This window comes from Alternaria hordeiaustralica (assembly GCF_023758085.1).
Source record: "Alternaria hordeiaustralica strain BMP 2776 chromosome Unknown scaffold_5, whole genome shotgun sequence".
NCBI classification, from domain to species: domain Eukaryota; kingdom Fungi; phylum Ascomycota; class Dothideomycetes; order Pleosporales; family Pleosporaceae; genus Alternaria; species Alternaria hordeiaustralica.
Genome location: NW_026056777.1, coordinates 892,906 through 909,837, shown reverse-complemented (window position 1 = coordinate 909,837; position 16,932 = coordinate 892,906). Strand labels below are relative to the sequence as shown.

General features: G+C 53.9%; 6 protein-coding genes across 6 annotated transcripts; 3 read left to right on the top strand and 3 right to left on the bottom strand.

Annotated features, from left to right (window-relative positions):
* Positions 1-28: 28 nt before the first annotated feature.
* J4E84_003636 (uncharacterized protein) lies at positions 29-1,102 on the bottom strand (the record flags this gene model as incomplete). Its single annotated transcript, XM_049386246.1, has 3 exons — positions 29-148; positions 601-873; positions 935-1,102. The coding sequence occupies 3 exons, from the start codon at positions 1,100-1,102 to the stop codon at positions 29-31; spliced, it is 561 nt and encodes a 186-aa protein (XP_049246095.1).
* A 460-nt stretch (positions 1,103-1,562) lies between these two features.
* J4E84_003635 (uncharacterized protein) lies at positions 1,563-1,940 on the top strand (the record flags this gene model as incomplete). The annotated part of the gene is made up of 3 exons (XM_049386245.1): positions 1,563-1,565; positions 1,644-1,806; positions 1,879-1,940. 3 exons carry the CDS (start codon positions 1,563-1,565, stop codon positions 1,938-1,940), a joined length of 228 nt encoding a protein of 75 aa, XP_049246094.1.
* A 334-nt stretch (positions 1,941-2,274) lies between these two features.
* On the bottom strand, positions 2,275-5,884 carry J4E84_003634 (uncharacterized protein; the record flags this gene model as incomplete). Its single annotated transcript, XM_049386244.1, has 4 exons — positions 2,275-4,460; positions 4,512-4,740; positions 4,795-5,494; positions 5,853-5,884. 4 exons carry the CDS (start codon positions 5,882-5,884, stop codon positions 2,275-2,277), a joined length of 3,147 nt encoding a protein of 1,048 aa, XP_049246093.1.
* A 44-nt stretch (positions 5,885-5,928) lies between these two features.
* On the top strand, positions 5,929-6,964 carry J4E84_003633 (uncharacterized protein; the record flags this gene model as incomplete). Its single annotated transcript, XM_049386243.1, has 2 exons — positions 5,929-6,513; positions 6,566-6,964. The coding sequence occupies 2 exons, from the start codon at positions 5,929-5,931 to the stop codon at positions 6,962-6,964; spliced, it is 984 nt and encodes a 327-aa protein (XP_049246092.1).
* Positions 6,965-7,839: 875 nt separating this feature from the next.
* On the bottom strand, positions 7,840-10,682 carry J4E84_003632 (uncharacterized protein; the record flags this gene model as incomplete). Its single annotated transcript, XM_049386242.1, has 2 exons — positions 7,840-10,186; positions 10,399-10,682. 2 exons carry the CDS (start codon positions 10,680-10,682, stop codon positions 7,840-7,842), a joined length of 2,631 nt encoding a protein of 876 aa, XP_049246091.1.
* A 4,070-nt stretch (positions 10,683-14,752) lies between these two features.
* On the top strand, positions 14,753-15,559 carry J4E84_003631 (uncharacterized protein; the record flags this gene model as incomplete). Its single annotated transcript, XM_049386241.1, has 1 exon — positions 14,753-15,559. The coding sequence occupies one exon, from the start codon at positions 14,753-14,755 to the stop codon at positions 15,557-15,559; it is 807 nt and encodes a 268-aa protein (XP_049246090.1).
* Positions 15,560-16,932: the final 1,373 nt, after the last annotated feature.

Genomic DNA, 16,932 nt, shown 5'->3' with positions numbered 1-16,932 from the left:
TGCCAAGGTCCACGAATCGATGCGATGACTATAACGAGTCACCACAGAGTGCTATTGATACTGCAGTCATGTCAATCTTATAAAAGAACTCGACAGCATGGCCATTCGGTGGATTGATGGAAATGACTTCTGCGCAATGAGGCTTGGACTGCCCATATCGAGTCAGCGCAAAGATGGCGTCCGTCGACTGCACGCCCTCGACGCCGAGCATGAGAGATGCGATAGACGGGCCAATCTAAGGATCTGAAAGACGAGAGTTTGATGGGTGTGAGGCTTGAAAGAAAGTTGGCGCGAACATCAGACTGATACGATATTACGAAGGAAGATAGCGTAGCACATGGGCATGAGCAGAGAGGCAAATCGACCGGCGACTACCAACCGAGTATAGGAATACAGTATTTCTGAGGGGTATCATCCATCCATCTGATATACATATCATCATATTATACAAATGCCCTCCATGAAGCCTCGAACCCTCTGACCCACCACATCAGCATCCACGCACCAAAATTCCCACCCTCACCAAGGCCACCAACCCCCTCTAGCAACTCTCCCCACAGCCCTCGTTCCCTTCCCCACCTCATCAGCCCCCTCCCTTACCTCCTCCACAACCGCATCAACCGCCTGTCCAAACTCCTCCCTCTCCCTCTCCATCGCCTCAGTAGCCTGCCCCCACTTCTGCTGCGCCATCCACCGCTGTTTCTCAATCGCCTGCCGCAGCTCCTCTTGCAAATCGCGTATCTCGGCTTTTGTGTCGTGTTTCTCTTCGATGGTTTCGAGTTTGTACCACAGGTAGTAGGTGAGTTGGTATGTGAAGAGGGCGCCGAGGAAGCATTTTAGGAGGGGCGAGCCGAAGGTACCGTAGTATGCGCCCTGTGAGGGATTTTGTTAGTATGGAGGGTAGAGGGAGGGTGTTTGTTGGGGTATGACGTACTACCCGCGATGGCTCTTTTGGCGGCGGTGCGGAGTTTGGGTTTGGCGGCGAGCTGGGGGGATGCGGTGCTGGTGCTTCGGCTGCGTATGTTCTTCGTGATGTCTGGCCTATGCGCTTGGGTATCGCGCTTCTACTCCATATCGACCGTGTTGCTCTGATGTGATTCATGGTGTCGTAAAGCTGCCAACTTTTGTCCCCGCTTCTGAGCTCGTTCGGTCGCCGCTGCGTGGTCGCCAGGTACTGCGCGAGGGGGGGTGTCCAAGAACGAAAACTATGACGTTGGTTTGTTTGCGAATATGCGACACAGACTATTGCGCCGACGGTGGTGGAGCTCTCCACGTGCAAAGAAGTGCAGATGCGACAAAAGTCTCCCGACAGAAAACGGTATAAACCTCCGTCCACTATCTCCGCGAATCCAGCTAATGCCGGTACCCTAGCGCCGTCGCACAGACCCACGCGATGCACTTTCCAAAGGGAACACGTTCACCATACATCTTGAACCCTCATTTCCGCTTCTCTTCTCCCCTCTTACCAGACACTAGACGCTCGCTTCCTTTTTCCCGAAACCTTCCTGGACCGCGCGATTTGCAGCCATCTACTCGTTCCACGTACACAAACACACATCATAATGGTACGATACCACCCCCTTCGCGGCGCAATGGAGCGGCTCTCCCTGTTGTCGCATACACACAACAGATGGAATAGGTAGCTAACCACCGTCACCAATGTACAGGCGCAAACACCACAACAACGCCAGGCAAACATGCGTTTCGCCAAGGCGCAGGAGAAGAAGATGGGCAAGCCCGAGTCAACGGAGCCCGTGGTCAAGAAGAGGGCGCCTCAGAAGAGCCCCATTAGCAGGTTCTGGATCAGTACGTTCTTTTCGCCCCGTGGTCTATATTGTTAGATCTTGTGAGGATGTGTACTGACTAGTATTCCCACAGTTGTCCTTGCTTTCATACTAGTTGGGGGTCTGCTCTTCGAGGTCCTTAAGCTCTTCTTCTAGAAAGCTGGGGTGATGCGACGCGATGCGATCGATTACCGGACGAATACGACTTGAACTTGATTTCGATCTTCCATACGTGGAGAAACAACACAAAGCTCACATACATGCTGGGAGAGCGTATAAAAGAGAGAAGTTGGGGGTCATCTTGGAGGAGCAACTTGGCTTTGAGGCCACTTTCTTGCGTCAACTATATAGGGCATACGGCGTTATAGAGGCATCATTGCGGCATCAAGGGGACTTGGTATAGCCGATTTTGTGGTAGCAAAATACCATTGAGCATTTGATATCACATATGTCTCAGACCAAGACAACCATCTGCAGCGTGCCTAGGCTACTATTCCTCAGGTGCATCTGCACCCTCATCCATGACCACAGTCCGCCTCTTCTTTTTCTTCTTCTTGACTTTGCCTTCTTCCTCGCCCTCAGCTGCGCCTTCGGCTGCGTTCTCGTCTTGGCCCTCAGGCTTGACCTTCTTCTTTTTCTTCTTCTTGATAGGCGCTGCTTTTTCCTCTTCACCAACTTCCGCTTCCGGTGGAGGCGTTTCGGCTGGCTCGTCTCCTTCCACAGCAACCTTTCTGACCTTTCTCTTCTTTTTCTTGACGGCAACTTCTTCTTTGACGTGTAATCTCTCGCTCGCTCGCTGCATCTCAAGCCGTAGTCGCTCGACTTCCTGGAGCGCCTTCTTCATCTCCGCGTCTTCCTGGGCCTTCCTCTCGACTTCGAGTTGAGTGAGCTTGCGATTTGATATGCCTTCGTCATCCAAGCTCAATGACCCAAGACCGGAGCTGTCCACCTGCAACAGCGATTTTTTTGTCTTCCCTGGACGTGGTTGCACGATGTCATCTCTCGAAGCGTCTGGTGCAGCAGGTCCAAGTGTCTCATCGCCCATGATGTCGACTTTGCGCACAGGCTTGCGCGGACTCCGCGATCGCGGTAGATGTTCAGACGATGACCCTTTGCTGTCTAGGTTGAGCTCCATAATTGGAATCGAATCGATGTCGAGCTCGTTATTCTCCCTATTGCCATCTCGCACTATCCTACTCAGTGGTGTGACTGCGCCGCTGCCCTTATCGGCTTCGGGGTCGATGTAGAACGGATCATCTTTGTAGCGTTCTTTTCTTTCAGCTTTCCGACGCGCAATGATATCAGCGTCCAGATATTCATCCTCCGCTGCGTTTTGGTATGATGTAGGTTCTTTATGCGGGGCATCCAGGCGATCCGCAGCCGGTGTAGCAACAGCAGGAGGCTCTGAGTACGCGGCTGCAGGCTCCGAATAAGCCGCATATACATCATCTTCCTCTGTCTCAAAGCCTTCTGCATCAGCTGTGTAGAGCAAATGCTGTAGGTTGGGGTTGATTGGTGTATCCAGATCCAGATCTTCAGGTAAAGGAACCTTGCGTTGAGCACCAGGAGCGACCGGGTTAAGCTCAGCGCCAGAAAAGAGGGCAGGTATAGCTTGGGTAAGCAGTAAAGGTGGATCGGTGAATGCGTCCTGGTCCGCGCTAGCAGCAGTGCCTGATGCAGCTTCTGCCGCGAGACGCATGAGTTCAAGGTACTCAACTGCCCGTTCTTGAACTTCCAGACTAGGGTGTGTGGAGAGCGGCTCCAAAAAGTGGATAATACGAGCCATGAGAAGGGACATTAGCGTCTTGCGCTCCGGAGTCCATGAGACTTGATCGTTTCCAGCCATGCTAGAGAAGACCTTCGGTATCGCTTGGAGATACACGGCGAGCGTTCTCGAAGATAATTGAAGAGATGATGGGTGTAGTAGGGAGGTCATGACTGGCTCCGGGCGAGTGAGGTAGTTGGCGTACTCTCCAACCAGCCAGCCAGCGTATTCCAGTACACCTTGGCCGCCGTTTCCGGATGCTGGGAACATCTGGTCTCTCCGATCAACGAGCACGAGCGATTGTGCGGCATCTATAGCTTCCGATCGAACACTCTTCACCCGAATGGCAACGTTCTGTAGTTCGTGTCCGATGCCACCACCAATGTCGTCTGAATGTTCTATTTCTTCCTCCTCTTCCATAACCGAGGTTGCTTTTGTTGCCGGTGATACCCTGACTAGCTGAGTAAGTACATCAATGTACCATTCGAAGTCGGCAATGTTGCTGTAAGTATCGCGTGAGCACATCTCCAGAATCCTCCGAATGACGCTTATCCTGTAGTCGTCTGGCAGTGGCGGCGGCTGGTCGGATTTCTGTTCGTGCTGAGGCAGATTATCTTCTGCGTCGGAGTCGGAGTCACCATAAGGTGATATGCCAGTCAGCCTACCTCGGTCATTGTTGGGATCGCTCGCCGCTGAGGCAATTGGTGCATTTCGTAGCTGTCGCATCAGCCGTCCAACAATCGCTGTGAGGTTGTCTGCATTAACCATGCCAACCACCAGATCCAAAGCACGCATTCGTATTGAGATATCGGGGTCGTCTATGCATTCGAGGATGACGTCTTGCTGCTGGGAAACCAAGTATGGATGTGAGGTGACGATCTTCTCGAACGCGAGTAGTGCGACATATTTTACTGCAGATTGATGAGAAGCCAAGCGTTGAATAACAGTGTATATTAGCTTACAGTTTGCATCTCCCTCTATGATCATCATGCCGCGTAGTTTGCCAACACATAGCTTCGCTACCTCCTCACCTTCAGCAGTGCCCTCTACGGCTTCTAGGATACCACCCTGGATGATACCACTGATACATTCGTAAAGTAACGACATGGCAGACGTCTCCCGTATAATCTTGGTCAACGGAGGTAGCAGTTTCTTGATGAGTCGGGGTTCTAATGGGGTTAATGTTGCAAACTAAGGCAGGTCAGTTCAAGTTCTGGTTTTATGTCCTCTGGGCTCAGTGCTTACAAGTTTGATGAGTTTAATGGCCATCCAGTTGTTGCCTCCCTCTACTAAGAGATCAAATAGTCTCGGTGCAAGCGGTAGGAAGTCCTGTGGTCTCCTCCATCCCAGCTCGCACACGACGTTGACGATTGCCGCTGTGACGCTCGCATCCTCATTGTCATCTAGCAAGCGCTCCTTGATCTTAGGCCATGCGGGCCGCAGTGTCTCTGGATACACAAGAGCCAGCCGGTATAGTGTTACGACGGTCTTCTTCCGGACCATTGCGTGCGAATGCGTCAGGCGCGGTATTAGGTCGGAGAGGACCGAGTTGGCCATGCTCGGGTTTATGACGTGTGGTATGGCGCCTAGCGGGAGAGCGATGTACTGGGGACTCGAGCTCATGATGTCCTTCTTGAGCTGGTTCTCGGCGAGCACGAGGACTTCGGTATCCCGGCGAAAGCTCTGTACTGCGGCCAGGTAACCCGTGCGCTTCTGCTTGAACTTGGAGCTTGACATGACCTCGAGGACGTTGAAGCTGGCCCAAGACATGTCGTGGCCGAACATCTCGAGGTACGTGAGCTTCATGAGGGCCGTGGCCTTGAGGTCCATGTCGTTGGTGCGTATTTCCTTGCGACATTCTTTTATGCTCTCGGCGATGTACTCGCGCTCGCTGCCTTTGTGGTTTCGGAGGCCCCGAATGAGGTCGAAGAGAGATTTCTCGAACCTAGGGAACTGTTAGTCACGACACTTGTATGGAGATTTGGCGGGCACTACATTTTGGCGTGGCTCAGGCAGCGTCACGCAGTCGTGTGTCGAGGTGTGCAAGCGCGCGAGGAGGGGTAGGTGTGCAGCGTGAGGGTGAAGGTGGTGGGCGACTAGGCATCATCATTGGGAGGCGGTCGTCATGGCGGGCGTGTTTGGCGACATGAAAGCGGGCTCTAGTCGGTCGTCTGCAGGGAAAGCGAGTGCTTGTCGGGTCGAGGCTGTTGACGTGCACCTGGAGTCCAGAGGCTCCACTACCGAACGCCCGCTAGTTTCGCCGGCGGAAGCTTGGGACAGGCATCCCCATCAGCTTACCTAACTCGACATGCTTCTCCAGACACTCTGTCGCCATTGACACGCACCCGACACCCCAAGTCGACGCCCGCAGCCGCCAGCATGACACAAGCCAACCTCCTCTCTCCACCCGCGCAAATACCACCGCCCACCGCCCTCGCCCTGTCCCAAAAAGCCCCCCTCGTCCTCTCCACAACACCAACGTCGACGCTCCCGTGGCCCCTCTCGCTGCTCTTCTCCCGCGAGACACCCGAAACATGGACCATCCACGAGAACCTCTTCCTGTCGACACTCCGCACCGGCGACGAGAATGCCGCCCTGTCAATTCTGCAGCGCCTCGAGGCCCGATTCGGCGACCACAACGAGCGCATCATCACATTGCGCGGCATCTACAACGAAGCAACGGCCCGGTCAGACGCCGAGCTGGAGAAAGTGTTCGAGGCGTATGAGAAGATACTCCGCGACGACCCCACCAACATGAGCATCCGGAAGCGGAGGGTTGCCGTGCTCAAGGCGCTGGGCAGGACCGCCGATGCCATCACCGCCGTGGCCGTGCTCCTGAAGAACAGCCCCACCGACTCCGAGGCATGGGCCGAGGCGAGCGAGCTGTATGCGAGCCAGGCAGCGTGGGGACAGGCGATATACTGCGCAGAGGAGGTTCTGCTCATCACGCCGAATGCATGGAGTGTGAGTACCACAGTGCCCCGACGATGCCATACGTGTACTAACCCGCGCTCAGGCTCACGCACACATTGCGACCCTACACTACCTCTCCACAGCCTCCAACAACCCACCCAGCCTCAGCTCCCTCGCCCTCTCACTAAAGCACTTCTGCCGCTCCGTCGAGCTCAACGACGCCTACCTCCGCGGCTACTACGGCCTCAAGCTCCTCACCACAAAGCTCAATGCCATACTCTCCGACTCCGACTCAGCAGCCAAGCGCAACACACAAGAAGACGATGACGTCCCCGTCCCCAACGCCCAAACCGTCAAGAAGCTCGAGGAAATCGCTACAAACAAGCTCGCAGAAATCATAAGGCAATACAAGTCAGGAAACAAGGCCTGGCAAGGCTACGACGAGGCCGAGATCATCGCGGCGCGGGAGCTGTTAGACAGAGACGGCAGGACAGAGCGGTGAGGGACTGCATCCGCAGCAAGTGACTGAAATGGTCATGAAACGGGGCGTTTTGGGCGTCTTTGGTGTAGACACGTGGAATACGTTCCTGGACAAAGTGTTTCCAGCACAGTTGCTAGATACCATTCCAAGTGACTTATTAATCAATCATCAACAAATCATAATGCAAACACCGAGAACATTCACGAGTGCACATGTGTAGCCAGAGATGGAGTGAAGATTGTGCATACAAAGACGCTTCGCAAAGGGTATATATCCATAATTATTATTACGAGAAGAAGCCCGTCAGCTCCCTCTCAAGTTCAATTCCCTCGTATGCCCTTTCCCGCCATCTTCGTCCCTGACCAGGTTCGACGCTCCGAAAAAACAACACCAGACCCTTTCATGCAGATCAGAAGAACAAAGATAGATGGATCGTTTCCCAATTTACCCCACACCACAAATGCCCTAATGTGGATATATCTGCCGTCGATGCCAGATGCTAGATAAGACAGCCTAGCGGAGCCGAAACGAAGAAGAAGTAAGAAAAGAATAAGAAGAAAAAGGTAAAACAACGCCTAGAGTTGTTGCAACATGTATGTTTTCCTTCGGTTCAACAGAAACAACAAAAACGCCACCTGTAAATGCCGGTAGATGAAAAAGAGAAATACAAGAATCTCGGCCATGGGCCCTTTTAAATCGCTTCCATATATCTTCAAGAAAGTGGTGGTGGAATGGGAGGAGGAGGAAAGAACAATTAACGGGACTCGTTTCTTCTTGTTGTGTTTCTTTCCCTGGAACCATGATATCCGTTGTACGCGGGCGTTTCTAATGTAATGCGTTTGTAGGTGCGATGAGAAAAAGGTTCGTGTATGCGTCGCGAATGTGCGTAACAACACCTAGATGTTGAGACCGCGAGTGAGATCTTCAAGGCCGGAGCTGTTGTTCTCCTTGCCCTTGGAATGCTTGTTCTTGCGTGCAGCCATCTTGCCCCAGTCTTCGTCTGCGTCGTCCGTCTCAGCGGGGGCCATCATTTGCGGGCCGGGGCTGCCCTTCTTCAGGATGCCCTTGATGGTGCTGGTCCTAGCCTGGTTTGCGCCGCCGCCCGAGGCTTGGAGTGTCATCGAGGTGCCGTTGGAGACGGCGTCGGAGTGGTTGACGACAGGTCGGTACCTAGCAGACAGACCAATGTTAGAACGCTCGGATGGGGCGATGGAGGGAGTGTACCCTGGATTCGGGCCCATGAACGACATGGCGCGCTGCTGCGGTTGGTTTCCGTTGCCTGACATGAAAGACATCGGTCGGTTTTGTCCGTTCGGTACATTGAGGAAACCCCCGCCTCCCATTGTACTGCCCATCGTGCTACCAGCGTAGCCGGGGTTGGGCATGGCCATCGACATCCGGGGATCTTGTTGTTGGGGCTGCTGCTGCATCATCTGTAGCTGCATTTGCTGCATGGCGATCATCTGCTGCATTTGTTGCATCTGCTGCATCTGCTGCATGTAGTCGTTCCCTTGCTGCATAGGGTATCCCATCTGTCCCATACCCATTCCCTGCATTTGCCCACCCATCATGGGGTTCATCATGGGGTTCATGCCGTTCATCATGGGCATGTGTGACATCCGCATCGGGTTCTGAGGTTGGCCGTTCGTGTTCATTTGCTGTCCGAGAACACCAGTGAAAGGCCCTCCCTGGGGCTTTTTCGCCGAGGCACCTCCCATGTACTTTTGCTTGGTCATATCCCTCATCTGGATCTGGTCCACGAGCGAAGGCTGCGACATACCAGCATCTTGATACATCATGTTAGGGCCCATGCCCATGTCTCCAGCAATCGAGCCGCCTGCGACTGATCCAGGACCACGCGCAAAGCCATTGAAGCCCATAGACTCTCGGTTGGTCGGCCGTACCAAGCCTCCTCCAATGAAAGAGGAGTTGTAAGGATCCTGGGGCAAATGTCTCGCGAACGCAGGCAGATTCCCTTGGCCCATGCCGCGTTGACTCATGGCACCTGCTGAGGCCGGGCGATCGGGTATGTAGGAAGGCATCGAGTTCGTCGGTTGGCTGGGGAATCTGTTGCGAGCTTGACTGGGGAAGCCGTGTTGGGCGAGAATGCCGAGCGGTACATCCTCGTCTTCCCATTCTTCGGCCTTCATGGAAGTTTCCGACGGGAAGCCCATGTGATCTGCTCCCGGCTCTGCAAGACCCCCAGGAGCTGTGGTAGACCGTCGCATAGCCTCGCGGGCAAAGTGCATCTGCTGATTCTTGCGTCTCATGAGCTCTTCTTCCTCTCTTCTTTTGATGGCATCCTCCTCGTCCTCGTAGTCTTCGTCGTCGGAGCTTTCCTCAGGTGGTGGCTTGTTCATTTGCTTCTTTTGGTATTCCCTGAATTCGGCCTGCGACATTACTCTCCTACCAGCCGCTGTACCAGGGACGGATGCAGTGTTGCTGTCTGAGGCTACTGCGGCAGGTTTCTTTGCTGTCGTGATTTGTTGCTTGGGAGCAGGCTTCGACGGCGCGAACAAGTCTTCGTCCTCAGCGTCATTGTATGGAGAGGCCGTCCGAGCGAGGGAAGCTTTGGGGGTTGTGTTTGTGGTCGTGCTCGAAACAGTGGCTGATCGAGATGAATAGGGGGTCTGGTAGGAATTGGCAGACGACGTTGAGGTGGAGTTGAGCTGTTGTTCCGGAGAGCTTTCACGATATGACTTCCTATCGGTATATGATTTGCGTACGAACTGTGCATCTGCATCTTCGAAAGTAGGTGCTGGTTGGAAGGTTGGGCTTTCTGAGGCGACTGGCGCATACGATGAGTATTTGTGGGGAGGCGGCGGCGGCGGCGGCGAGTCGTTGTCTGAATTTGGAGAAGCCATGAGGTTGTCGGTAGAGTTGCGACTGTCCCAGCTCTTCATTGGCGGTTCAATGCCAGTGGGCGGTAGAATCTTGATGGGTTCTGCTTGGAACGTGCGCTTCTCCGAAAGCAGTGAGCGTCCTGCGGTCTCTCGTTGAATTTCGGGAGATTCCTTGCGGCTTAAATGGCCAAACATGTCGTCCTCAAAGCCGCCGAAGTTCAGATCCCCCTCGAGCTTGGGCGGGACTGCAGTGCTCGCGTAGCTGGATGTGGTCATGGCGCGATTTCTGCCACTCCACCCTGTCCCTGACAGATCCTTGTATGAGGAGACGCCGGAGCTTGACTTGGGCAATGAGGGAAGATTCTTGCGGAAAGCGCTCACCGACGACGGAGCCGGAGAGCTGTTGTGTTGTGAGACGGCCGGTCGAGGGATATTAGTAAAGAGGTTGTCGTCGGAGCTGGTGTCGGTGGAAGAAGGAAGTGTAGAGGTGGAGCCATGTTGGCCATTGGCGTAGGGTCTCGAATTGGAAAATTGAGTCCCACTGCTTGACTTGCTGTCGCTAATTAAAGGGTCAGTCCGGCCGACGCTATGACTAGTGGATACGAAGCTTACCGTTTTGACGATCCTGGAGACTCATCGTCAACGGACTGGTTGCGATTTTTGCTGCCAGGATGGCTGAAGCCGCTGAAGCGAGGAAACTTTGATGATCTCTCTTTTTCCTGTGTCTTGCGCTGCTCTTTTGCCTTTTCTACTTCCGTCTTGCTCAGCACCCGGAAGGCACCAGAATCAGCGGGTGCAGTTGTGGTGACTGGGCTCGTTGCGATGTCGACTTCGTCGAACACATTGCCCTGAGACTTCCGACGGGCGGTGAATATCCCTAGGCCTGGCTTGCCCATGTTGATGAGTTGTGGTTTCCAAGTACGAGAAGCGACCAATGCCTCGGGCGGCCTATTCTGATGTGAGATGCGCTATCATATACTCCAAGACGGGCGATGCGTGGCGGTTGTGGTCGAGGAAGGAGCGACGGGTGCGGTCAGGAAGGAGCCAAACGTGGGGATGGGCAGGTAACGAATGGACGACTTGATCTAAACGTCTGGTATTAGCTCTGATTTGCGTGCCACTGGCGATGCAGGGTGCTGGCGCAGTGTCGAGAGATGAGGTGAGCGGGCGCGGCGGGTGTTGCTGTGAGAGCTGAGTCGGGAGCGTCGTTGAGGGCAACTTCGTATTACCGCGTTTCAACGTCAGGGCCGTGTCGATCTAGCCGCGTATTGATAATATTATGCGCCTCGAGGGATTCGCTTGCAGTACGCGGGGGCAGGAAAGCTCGTCGTGGCAAGATGTGCCTCTGCCACTTTCCAGCGCATCGCCTGGGCCGCTTGTTGGTTTCGAGTGCGGCGTTGCTCAATCCTTCCGGGGCCCGGGAGTTGGGTGGGTTGGGTGTGCGACTTACCAGACACGAGGCGGGTAGCAGCAGCAGCACCTGTTCAACGAGTGACAATGTCTGATTGCAGACGGCGGAGACGCGATGATGTAGTCGGAGGGCACGCGCGGAGAAAACGGCGGGATCATGAACGAGTATAAGGGCGCGCACGGATGGCACAAAGCGTAGTCAGGAGTGCGCCGTCCCATCATCTTCACTCGACTGCCCACTGCCCTCTCGCTCGGCCGGGCCTGCATCTGCCTAGGTACCGAACCAATGGCATCCGCCCGCAGTAGGCATAGCGCCAAATCGAGCGGCCATGAACTGCCATGTTGGGTTTTGCCATGTACAATTGCGTCTTGACGGCCCTTGAAGTTTGCCCACGGCGCGCCAAACGCTGGTACGATTCATGCTGTCTTGCACGTAGCTGCGAGGCTGCCGTGCAGCTTCACACATAAGCCCTACTACCTGTTGAGTCGACGGCTGCAAACTGCTGGTCGAGGGTGCTGGTACAGTAGTGTAGCCTCCTAGTCCGACCACCATCCATGTCCGGGACCCTCATGCCAAAATTAGATGGCTAGGCCAAGAGGACTCATCAACCATGGTCTTTCCAGGGCCGCACGCTCGTTGCTCGCTACCTGATAACAACGCCTGATCGACAGTATCGACGCGCAGTCCGGTCGACGTCATCAACACTTGCCATGTGCAAATTCTCACTGCGCCTGGTGTTTCGGCCCTGGACACAAGACCCTTCGTATTACACTGCTCCACAGCATAACGGACCCTCTCGGACCATGCCCGCGGTCGGCGCGATACCGTCGAGCCAAAATTACAACCAGCCCACATCTGTCTAGCGGCCCTGTTCCATAGGCACCGTGGAAGCTTGAATGGCTGTGAGTCGAGCCACAAGCCAGGGCTGTCGTTGCTTGTGATTACTGCACGCCAGGATATGTGATGCTCCATTCAGCCTGCAGACTCCGAGATGACACTTCTGCGAGACGAGACGCTTCGCCGCCCGGGCACTTCTCTTGCTCGTGCCTAACATGCAGCTGCCTGCAGGCTCGCTACCCGGTGCGAAAACATCGCCCAAGCCCGCGCGCTTGCTCTAAACCCTGCTGGATTCCCGTCTTAACGATATCTAGCTAAGAGAAGAAAGCCTGTTTACACTTCACATTCACTGCGCGCATTTGTTGTTGGGCGCACAAATTGCTTTGGATGATTTCCCTCCCAGATCGATCTCAGGAGGCTGCTGGTGGCTTGCCAATGTTGCCATGATGAGAGCACAGACGCTGCCGGGCAGGCCGCTACTGCATATTTCTCCTTATGGCTACACGCATGCAAGCCAATACCAACCTCGCTGATCTGGAGGGAAGCGTTCAGTTCATGAACTGCGACCACCTCTCTCCACCGCTCTGGCAGCACGTCATGACTACCATTATTTTGCGGCCCTTTTTTTAGGCAAAGCACTCCGAGCTGTTGCCGGGTCTGTAACGCGTCTCGTCGAGAGAGTTTTTCTTGTTCCAATCGTACGATTTGCTGCGCTTCTGCAGCTGCATGGGCTGAACGCGGCTCGCCAGCTTCCCGGGCGCTCGCTGTTGGCTTGCACCCTAGAGTCGTGTTCGACGAAGCGCTGCAGCATTACTGCGGGACATGACGCCGTCTCTTTTAGCTCTCCCGCCCCTCATTAATTCCAACCTCTCGTTTGCTTCAATTTCAACGTTCTGTTCACCCCGCCTGCGAACGCGTAATCGTGTACGGGTCATCTAAGAAAATCTGGGGGTCGGTCAGCTAGCCTCACCCTACTTGCGTCTCAACACGTTCGATCGATCTGCGCTCGGCTCTCACTGTCAGCTCGGCTCCTGGAGATCAGCCGACCCAAATTGGTTGGCATTCGCTCATATTGCATGTGTTCCCAGCTGGTGACAAAACCTTTTGTTAACTGTACAAAGTGTTCATTGTCGGTGCCTTGTTTCTGAACTCGTGCGGTAAGTAGCAAGCAGGACCTGCCGGCTTTTCAATTTCGCTTTATCCACATTGCTATCACGACTCCTTGTCTTAGCATCCTCAATGCCAAGACGTCGCAACAGGATTCCGGAAGGTCCAATGAAGGAATTTCGGCGAGACCGTTACATCCTCGATACTCTTCTGTTATGACCGCGTCAACTTTGCAGCGAGTCTCGGGCATTTTGCTTCTTTGCTGTCGGCTTCACCTAGTTTGCTTTGTTTTCCGTTTCTAGTCTGTTGCCATCCGCCCGGTACCGTGTGGAGACGGGACAGAACACTCATGCAAGAGACGTCTCTGCGTACGGTCATGAGACTCGATAGCGGCGTATGTCCGGGCTAGGACCATGGTCGCATCTGACAGGTCTGGTGAATGTAACGGCCGTGTATCGGAAGACGACAGCATTCTTCTGCTCGAATGGGCGCACACAAGGCGACTGTGTAGATGCCGTACTGATCACACCTGCGGTACTTTAGTTTTGACGCAGGGTAATGCTAAGAGCTCACGCGCCGTTACGTCGATCGAGATGAGCAGGTGAGATCAGGTTTTTACATATCCGAGAACATCTGTCGCTGAGAAAGATATGGGTCGCACTAGGAACTAGGAGAAAAGGTGCTGGAGAAGACAGGTAGCTTGAGTGTGCTCTAAGGGCAGGCGCGCTACGACTGAGTGCAGCTTCCCAAATATCTGCACCAAGGCTACCGCGGACTCACCGAAGCGCATGGACGCTCGAAAGGGTCCAATGACGCAACTGCGTAAACAGTGACAACGTTCACTCCAGCCCCAACACTGCAATTGCTTCTTCTCGTCTAGTAGTCCGACCCCCACACTTCACTGGCGCTACTCCACGACTTTCCTCTTACATCGGCGGCAACACCAGCAATCAGGCCTCAGCAGAACGCGGGAAAAACAAAGCCTGGTCAGCTTCCGCGCAACATGCCGACTAGGTTCCTCGATCTTCCGCCCGAGCTCCGCAACGAGGTGCACAATATTCTTTAGGAGGGTATCATACACCCACGTCAACCTAGGAAAAGACTGAACAGGTCTGCAGCCTACATTAACATAGAAACCTGCAAAGCAGGTGGCCTAACGCCGATGTAGGCTCTAAGCCTGTTCAGCTTTTTTCTTGTATAAGGGGCACCTGTTTTTTGAGAAGTACTGCGACGCCCGGAACTGTGTTGGTGCGACATCACACAGTCAATGGCTCATCCATACGCGGTACACCAACCGCCATCACATGGATACTGGAGGCAGTATTCAATCGTCTTGTTTCCCCACTTCATCCCATCACATTACAGAAGACCCGCAATGCATCCCCTCTCTCCGCAATTTGGAAGATGGACAGATATTGCGCCCATGCATGGGTCGCTAACTGCCGAACCTGGGCATATTAGCCTCATATACCGTTTCAACTGACCGGAGAGAAGGCCCCATCCATAGCCAGATAGGTCTGAACTTCAGCTGGCAGTCATAAAAAGAGTCAATCAACATGTTGAACCATTGAAGTAAAGTAGACTTGATATCAGCCGCACCTACTTGCAAGAATGCGCAGCCTCATCGCCACCGTGGTCATTGCCTTTGCAACACAGATCCTCGCAGCATGTACCCGCGAAGCCCTCAAATCAATCGCAGACGAATTCCTCGCCGCTCAAACTGCGGGACAAACAACTTTCCCTTCCCTTTCTAGCACTGTCGCATACACCGAAAACCGGAAGAGCGTCGACATAAAAAATGGCATTCTCTCCAAGCCCATGACAATCGACCATGCCCGAGCCCAGCACGACACAACTCAATGCGCCGCGTTCACTGAGTTTATTGTCACCAACACCGCCGCGCCGTATGTAATCGCAACGCAACTCCGTCTCGACAACAGCACAAAAGTCTCGCAAATCGACACCATCTGGACAAGTAAAGGAGACTGGCTCTTCAACGTCACAGGCACATACTACTGGGCCACGCGCGAGAAGTGGGATCCCATCCCTGCCGCTAACCGCGATACGCGTGCTGTCATCAAAGCAGCAGGAGATGCCTACTGTGACCTCTTCAACAACAAAAGCGTCACAGTGCCCTGGGGCTCGCCGTGCGCTCGCCTCGAAGGTGGTGCGTATACAGGCAAGGGTGAGGCGACGGACAGATGCGATGTCGGTGTTCCGAGCGGTGTACCTCTGGTAAACAGGCAATATATTATCGACGAAGAGTATGGGACCGTAGATATCATCATGGATTTTGGAGGTGTGGCAGGACAGGTTGGGGCGGATGGGTTGCCGGATAGTCATGAGTTTAGGGTTGAAGGGGGGAAGTTGAGGTACGTGCATACGCTCTCAAGTTGTGGCGGGAAGGCGTGCATGTAGGTTTTGGATGCATTGATGTGCGTGTGTGGGCATATGAGGATCAGGGGCTTGGGCAATGAGCAGGATGAGGTTGAATCTTCGATTTATGTGAGAACCATGTGACCAGAGCAAAATTAAATTCCAGCCGTATCACAGCTTAGTATTACTATTGCACTCCTGAAAGGTATCTGTTATGCTATAGGGGTTTTTAGGTCATAGGTTATGCTAGGAATAATCCCGAGCCCAACAGAGGGCTTACTCCTCAATCATCCTTACCACTACTCTCGCCATGTTCAACGTGTGCGCACAGTTTCCCCTTCGAAACTCCATCAGTCTTCAATCCCCATACCACATCACCACATCTCCATCAGCATCATACCAAGCCTCTGCACAACCTCTTACGTCCAGGTAATCCACCCACTCATCATTCTCCACGGCCAGTGCTTTCGGTACTCTCTTCAGAACACCAGATGCATTGCCATCGAATCCGCCAAGAAGTGACCTCTCTGCTTGAATTGTCTCCATCTCGTCTCGCACAACGTGGTGGTTGATGGATTCGCGGACATGTGGAGCTTGTGGCGCGTCTGTCATGACGACATCCCCGGACCCGTCGATGGAAGAGGCGCCGTGTATGATTCCGTTTCTGCAGACGAGTCTCTTTTCAACGAGAACAGGGTCAACGTAGTTGTGTAGACGCCAAGTTTTGCACTTGGAGGTATGTGTGAATGCCCAGATCAGTACTTCAGGTTGGGTCTGTATTGCAAGCTCACAGACGCCTGTCAACCTTGCAATCTCGGTACCACTGATAGCGAGTGGCCATATGGAGCTGCTATGCTCGCCGTCGCGTTGTCTTGGTTGATCAGAGGCAAATGGCTCATCCCACTAGTTTAGCCAATGGTTCCTCTTATGTCCCAGCGAGACTGCCGTAGAGGCATTATAGGCATCCCAGCTCTTAGCGCTTTGCTCCATCTGCGATAGACGAATGACGTCTGGAGGAAGGCTGTACAATAGCAGAGTGTCGCCGTAAGCCACGATAGCGCGGACTCCCTGCGACAAATCCGCAGCCGCACTATACAGCCTTGGTACAGCGTTCTGTTCTGGCGGAGTGAACGTGATCTTTCGAAGAAGCTTCGTAGGTCCGCCAAGAGGTGCGTCGCAGCCTAGTGTCAATAGGCCGTTGACAGGGTCGATAAACAGGACGTGATACCCGTCACTTAGCGGAAGCGCATGATAGTGATCACAACTAGGTGAACCTGGACGATGCGTCGCAGATTCAAACCCAAATGAACCCCAGAAAGACGTCATGGTGGGCCGGCCGAAGAACTTCCGGCTGATGGCAGGCCGATCTTCTGGATGTGCTGCACTGGAAATAAGACGGAGCTTCTTGGCAGATT